Raw genomic sequence first — 7,458 nt, 5'->3', positions numbered from 1 at the left:
TTATCAACAATAACCAAATTATGGAAAGAGCCCCAATGCCCATGGACTGATGAATGGATAAAGAAGTTGTGGTGTGTATATATATGATATTATGTATATATAAAATGGAATATTAGTCATAAAAATAATGAAATCTTGCCATTTGAAACGATGTGGATGGAGCTAGAGAGTATGATGCTAAGTGAAATAAGTCAGTCAGAGAAAGACAAATACCGTATGATTTCACTCATATGTGGAATTTAAGAAACAAAACAGATGATCATAGGGGAAAACAAAGCGAGGTAAACCAGGAAACAGACTCTTTTTTTTAGGAAACAGACTCTTAGAGAACAAACTGATGGTTACCAGAGGGGACATGGGGTGGGGGGATGGGTTAAATAGGCGATGAGGATTAAGGAGGGCACTTGTGATGAGCACTGGGTGTTGAATCCCAACATTCTACAATTGAAACTAATATCACACTGTATGTTAAGTAACATACAGTGAATTTAAATAAAAACTAAAAAAAAATTAAAATAAAGGGAAAATACAGTGAAGTCTTTCTAGCATTCCTAGGCTCTATAGGGAAAATGCATTCCATTGTACACGAGCTTTTCCTTCCTCTCCCCTCATCTTTGCTGACTTTCATCAGCTTTGGTTCTAAGACACTGCCTGCTGCTTTTTCTGGATTTTTTGGACCAGAGGCCCACAACAGCTGCCTCTGGGGCTGAGAGAGTATAATTATTCAAGTCATCAGCCAGAACCACTGTTAAAATGTTTAATATCAATGCAAAATGAGATCAGGGTTTCACAAACAAATTTCAGAACACAAACACTGATTTCTACAGCAGTTTATCTTCCTTTCAGAGGTCTAAATAGGAACACACATAAATCTTAAGGATTTAAAAAATATCATGGTATTTTTAACTTTAATACATCTACAGGTGACAAGTATGCGAAAGAACTCATTCCCAAATTGAATGGAATATCCAAATTTAAAATGTAGCAATTTAATTTACTCATGGGCCATGAAACTCAGCAAGAAACCGCTCTTTCCATTCTTTCCCCCATACCTCAGAAAAACCACCACAGATTCCTCTCTAGGGCATTGATGGCATTAACAGTACTGAGCCTTGTCAGCATCCACATATCCCTGGTTCAATCTATCTACGTAAATTAATGTTACAGTTCCGTTGTCGGAAATGCTCACCAGCTTCTTCACTGCAGTGTACTTGGCAAGGCACCTACCAACAATGCACAGGATGGGAAGTGAGCCATGAAGAACATAATGGCTTGACTAAAGAGCTAGCCATATATCCTGGGTCTGCTAACTGAGTGAGGATATTAATGGAAATGTACAATTTCAGGACACATTCTTTTTTCACCTTCCCCAAGTTACCGGCATGTACAGTACTAGGAAGTAAAGAGTAGAAGAAGGTGCCAACAGCCATATATACGAACTCTCCCTAGAACTAAAAGCAAACTAAACAAAATGTAAACTACAGTGGGCCAAAGACCAGACTCCCATTTGGGCTTTATTTGTGGCTGCAGACAACATCCAAACTGAGAGGTTCAAAAATTAGCAAACAGTTTTGGGGCACCTGGGTGGCTCAGTCGGTCAAGCACCTGACTCTTGATCTCAGCGCAGGTCTTGATCTCAGGGTTGTGAGTTCAAGCCCCGCACTAGGCTCCATGCTGGGTGTGGAGCCTACCTAAAAAAATATTAGGTAGCAGTTTCAGTGCACCGAGGGATCATCGACTTGCAGAAGAACATTATTAAAATATTTTCTAAGAGTTGTGTGTGCTTCCCTGTTGAATTTGGTGCCGACAGTTAAGAAATAATCAAATAAACTAAATAAATCTCAAATATTTCCTTTTTACTATACCCACTTCCAAGTTATAAAACGTAATTTCCTCTGCCATTCCTCAAGTGAATTAGTAAAACAAGTAGAAACTCAGAACATTAACTATAATAGTACACAAGATCATTAATTTTCCTTTGGTAACTCAGTCTGTCCCAAAGTATTTCTGTCCAAAATGTGTAGGTGCGACAGGATGAACTTCAGTAGTTAAAATTGTGATCTCTGGAAACTCCTGAATGATTGATTTGGCACCTTCAAAAAATAAAAAGAGAATTACTGTTATGGCATGACTTTTTGGTAACATTAGCTGGAATTCAGAAATTTCAGAGTCATTGGGTATAATACAGACAGAAGACAGAAAGCAATGACCTTTAAATACCTAGTCAGACTGGATTACTCTCCGAGTTTATATGTCTGATATCTGAAAAGCTTTGACAATCATCACACTATGCCTCCATTCATTCACTAATAAATTCTTAGAATCAAATTGTTATATATCCAAGACTTTAAAAATACATTCAGTTACAACAACTTTCTCCCTGAAGAGTCTTTGTTTTGTTTCATTTTAAAGGCAGCTGGAACAGAGAGACTACAATCCCTTCCAGAAACAGGATCATATATAAGATGATGGCTTCTCAACTGGAGCACTGTGAAACAAGTGTAAAAACTCCTTTGGATGTCAGAGTGAGCTAGCTTTTAGAACTTAGGACTCTAGCTTTGGGGGTTGCAGGGAAAGGGACGAGCTAGGACCCTCGCCAAACTAAAAAAACATAGCAATGCTGCCACAAAATAAGATTTGTTCATCTACAATGTCAAAGAATAGTACACCACTCTAATGTATACTCTTAGAAATAAGAGTTAACTTTTCTACTTCCAAAGGCAGGAAACCCAGTAATTATTTGGTTATCTCAATGTTCACAGTGCCACCTCTGCTATATATAAACAGATGACCAAGCAAATTGCCCATTGTCACCATCAACATTTGAACTGCAGGTGAATTTTTATTATGAAACAACAAAATAAACAATGGCCTACGGAAAGCAGCCCTCCCAACTGGATACCCTGTAGCCCCTTCAAGGTTGGCTGAGACTGGGAACCTTTGGAAATGAGGAAACACCCTAAGCATAAGCCACATATTTCTCTTTCTTTTCGGTTAGGAAACAAATACAAATTCATTGTCAAACATTTGGAAAATACCAAAAAAAAAAAAAAGCTTAAAAAAATAAAATGAATTGCTTAGAGTCCCAGCATCCTATGAGAGCCACCATTAATATAGTATGTATTTTAAAATGAAAATTGAAATAGTATTGTGCATCTGTCTAATCTCTCATGCTAAGGAAAGACTTATTAGGTTCTATGTTAAATCCAAGTCTGATTTTGGTAGTCATAATAGTCATAATTTGCATTAGTCGCCTCTAAAGTTGGTGATAACATTTTATGTTATTTTAATGCTGTTATTTTTTAACATGCTTTTTTATGTTTACATGTAGGTTTTTCTATGTTATTAAATATTTTTCAAAAACATGATTTAACAGTTACATAATATTACATCCTTTGAATGTATATTTATTTAACCATTTCTTGTTGTAAGTCGTTTATATACTTTCAAATTTTTTCTCATACTACAAATAACTCTGCAGTGAATACCCTAAGGGCTAAATTTCTACATGCGTGTATGATTACTTTCTTAGGACACTTTCACAATTGTCCTAGATTGTATGGCCAAACACTGGGGCCTTACATTAGGTTTACCTTCCCGAGGAAATGGAGAACACACAGTTCTACCCTTTATGCCCTCTGAGCAGAGGCAGAACTTAGAAAACAACCACTCTTTGCTTCACGCTGCGAAGTTTATGCAGCAAGACCACAGGGCTAACCAGAGCCTCAAGTTTCTTGCTGTTTGGGAGCAGGTCTCAGGCTCAGGTGAGCAGTCAGGAGAAACAGGGACATTGTAGCCATGTGCAGGCTCTACCCAAACAGGGATACCAGGAAAACAATTACAATCCCTTTCAAAGAGGTTAGTTCATACTTTCCATTTGAATTTGAACATGAGAATGGTATAAAAATACTTTATCACTAAGCTTAGAGATAATAAACTACCAAAATTCGATTTAGATTTAATGTGGAAGAAGCAATTTTCTTCACAATGAGAGTCTGGATAGATACACACTTACCCAACCCATGCTCATCTGGAGCCCCAGTCATGCTGAACTCACCATGCGGAGTAGAGAACAGACTGAGTAGGATGATAACACTGGGTTGAACTCCATGTTCTATAAGGACCTTTACAGCTTCAATTACAGTATTTCCAGTGCCTGAAATCAAATGACAACCAAATGCATTAGCAACTGTAACATTTATCTCAAAACGGCTCTGAAGTTTCTTTGAAGTAAAGGCAGTTTGACACTAGGCAAAGCTCCATTTGAAGGTGCCTGCTCTTTATCAATGACGTTCTCTTTTCTTTTTTTTAGAGATTTTATTTGTTTATTTATCTCTTTATTTATCTGAGAGAGAGAGAGAGAGAAACAGAGAGAGACAGGAGCCTGATGCTGGGCTCGATCTCATGACCCAGAGATCATGACCTGAGCCGGAACCAAGAGTCGGACACTTAACCGACTGAGCCACCCAGGCGCCCCATCCATGATATTATTTTCAAAAATGGACATGACACACACACTTTTCAGTTTTCAAATGCACATCAAACCCCAAATTCATTGAGTATTTGAGATATCAAATTTGACACCCACCCTCCACCACAGACCCTGGGAGACAATACCGTGTGGGATCCGAATAAGCTTATAACACAGAACAGAAAAAAATATTACTTCCAGAGAGGATAAATCCTTGAGAAATTCATTGCTATATTAATTGGGCTAGAGAAGGGACATATTTCGATATATTTTCTTTTCTTTTTTTAAAGACTTTATTTATTTATTTGACAGAGAGAGACACAGCGAGAGAGGGAACACAAGCAGGGGGAGCGGCAGGCAGAGGGAGCAGGAGAAGCAGACTCCCCGCCGAGCAGGGAGCCTGATGCGGGGCTCGATCCCAGGACTCTGGGATCATGACCTGAGCCGAAGGCAGATACTTAACGACTGAGCCACCCAGGCACCCCTCAATATATTTTCTGTGTTCTATATATTTTGCCTCATTAGATCCTTTGCTTCAGTGTTCTCATTCATTTTAAAACAAAAGCTCTTTGGAGCTAATAAAGCTTATTTAGACAATGTATACTCTCTTATTACACAATAAAAATTCCCCAGTGAACTGCCCAGGGCAACTCCAAATCCAACTGAGAAAAACACATTGAGAAACGGTTTTGCCTTTATATAAGGAGTACCTAAAAGGTAGTCACCAAGTTGAACTGATTTAAACCCTAAACAAAGTATACAAATTAAACTCCAGCCACTCACTGAGAATTGGATACATCAGAAGGACTTTTCTGCGGTAAATGTCTGGGGGGAACTTGGCATAATATACTTTGGCTCTTTGTGTCTCTTCATCACTCTGAATCAGGATCTTTCCAATTCGTATGGATCGACAGCAGTCTCGTAAACCTTGTTCCATTGCCTCACCTCGAAGAAGGAAAATTTTCAAAAGGGAAACAAAGGGTTGGGGGAGACAGAATTAAAGTCCAAAAATAGGCCAAAGCAGAGTGTGTGACTATTATTAATAGAAGAAGGACACTGTCAAGATGGGAGCAATTCTTCTTAAGCTAAGAGCTTTTACTTCTGATACGCTCTTATTTTATACTTAGTGCAAGTCAATTAAACCAGATTAAGGGCTGGTCAACGAAAGTAGGATAAACTAGTTTTATTGCTGGCTTTCAAGTTGTAGAGCTGTCACGCTTCCATGAAATACAAAAAATAAAGTGTTTTGTTGGGCTGCTCCCTGAGCTTTTCCAGTATCAGGACCATTTTACTCCTATTATTTTAAGGAAGCCTTTAAACCACCTCAACCTGTTATTTTCACTGTAAAAAAAAATACAGAAGATTTATGGAAGAATCGGGCTACAGACCAAAGTGGCATCAGGAGATAGCACTATGCCCCAGCAATGCCTCCAATCACAGAAGTTTGCTGGCAAACAGTGAAAAAGTATATTGCTCCTTCCCTCCCCTCCTCCAAGAACCATAACCAACACTACTACTCCCCCCTTGGTTTCTGAACACAGGTATTTTTTTGGGCTAAATTCCTTTAAGGAAGTGTTTGCCAAAAGGGAATCATTCTCGTACCATCTTCCAGATTTTAGGCTAGATCCGAATTCTATCTGTACTGTTATTTACTTAACATTTTTCTTCAACTATTTTCACTTGCATTTATTTTAAGAGGAAAGTTTCCATCACTGGTGTAAACATAAAAACAGTTTCTAGTATATATGAAAATCAACCAATAGCTAATAAGGTTAAAAAACAATGCTGTCTATGCATTACCCCAAGGTCATCTGCTATAGACTAGGGGTGTGAGGATGCTGCTACCTTTAGGGCAGGAACTGGACTAAACTAAAAAGAAAAAATGCCCTAAAAGCCCATCTCCATTGTCTTCACCAGTTTTAAAAGGTTAAGTAACATTGTCCTGAAAATCCTTTCATTGCTTAAAAGCTACCTTCTACTTAAAAAAAAGGGAGCTTAAAGCTCCTATTCTACTTAAGGTATTCAACTGCTCACAAACAGAAATTCACAGCCAGAGAAAAGGCAATGCTTATATGGGAAAAATAAATCCATTTGTCTCCAGTGCAAGCAAGTGAAGCTTCCACTGAACCTTGGATCTTGTGCGAAAATTTATTTACGTAGTTGCCAAATGGAAGTAATCATCCCCATGGAACAAGTAGATATTCTAATTACAGGCATGTGATTTTGTTGCACAAAGGTGGGTTTAAAAGAGTAATCAGTTGGACTCAAACACAAATACAACATTTATAAGACCAGCAACTGGAAATACCTAGAGTCAGTAACAGTTAAGTGCTTTTGCCATATGGTCACATACACATCAAATATAAAACTAAAAACACTAAATAAGTCATTCAGTCCAGCTCCCGATAGGGTAGGACTGTTCCCTACAAAAGAAATTTTTAAAATATGTATTTCTCCAGTCAGGTATTCAAAGTTCCACGGGCCTGAATTTGTGCCATATTCCATCAGTGTTCAAGCTGCCCTGTTCTCCCCAAGAGAGCACCATCTCATCCTCCTATCCTACCCTGAATCTCTCCGAAGGCTGGCTTGCTGCGGGGGGGGGGGGGGGGGGGAGATAGGCCACTAGAGTAGATGCTCTGCAGTTAAAATTAGTCAAACTTAGCAACACACAGGCCATGATCCAAGGCACCGTGATAACAGACAACACAGGTGGTGAGATTTAAGTCAAGGCAGGCTGCAATTATGACAGACAAGCTCACCTCTCTCCTGGAAAAATAATTGTTTCTCTGCGTGCAAAGAGACAAGAATCACACATATGCAAACCTACCGCTTCTCATTATGCTGACCCCACAATTTCCCTTCTCAAATTTCACTCCTTCATACTTGTACCCTGTGGGGGAATAAAATCAAAGAATTTATCTCTCATTACCAGAGCAATCCACTTATTTTTAAAGTGCCTATAATTTAAAGCCAATGGGTACAGAGCA

At 38.6% G+C, this 7,458-nt stretch overlaps 1 protein-coding gene across 3 annotated transcripts in view; it reads right to left on the bottom strand.

Moving 5' to 3' along the window:
* Positions 1–743: 743 nt before the first annotated feature.
* Positions 744–7,458, bottom strand: part of UPRT (uracil phosphoribosyltransferase homolog) — a 28,714-nt gene continuing 21,999 nt past the window's right edge. Inside the window, exons 4-7 of one of the 3 annotated variants that reach the window (XM_035028777.1) lie at positions 7,299–7,361; positions 5,255–5,416; positions 4,016–4,156; positions 744–2,093 (exon numbers count right to left, since the gene is read on the bottom strand). In XM_035028777.1, the coding sequence (XP_034884668.1) occupies positions 1,987–2,093; positions 4,016–4,156; positions 5,255–5,416; positions 7,299–7,361 (473 nt within the window). In that variant the 3' untranslated portion in view covers positions 744–1,986. The remainder of the gene's footprint in view (positions 2,094–4,015; positions 4,157–5,254; positions 5,417–7,298; positions 7,362–7,458) is intronic. The other 2 variants (XM_035028778.1, XM_035028779.1) reach the window with 2 other exon arrangements.

The sequence above is a fragment of the Mirounga leonina genome, unplaced genomic scaffold (genome assembly GCF_011800145.1).
Source record: "Mirounga leonina isolate KUSES-001 unplaced genomic scaffold, KU_Mleo_1.0 Mir_204, whole genome shotgun sequence".
In the NCBI taxonomy this organism is placed as follows: Eukaryota; Metazoa; Chordata; class Mammalia; order Carnivora; family Phocidae; genus Mirounga; species Mirounga leonina.
The sequence above is the reverse complement of the archived record's forward strand: the minus strand, read 5'-3'. Positions and strand labels throughout refer to the sequence as shown.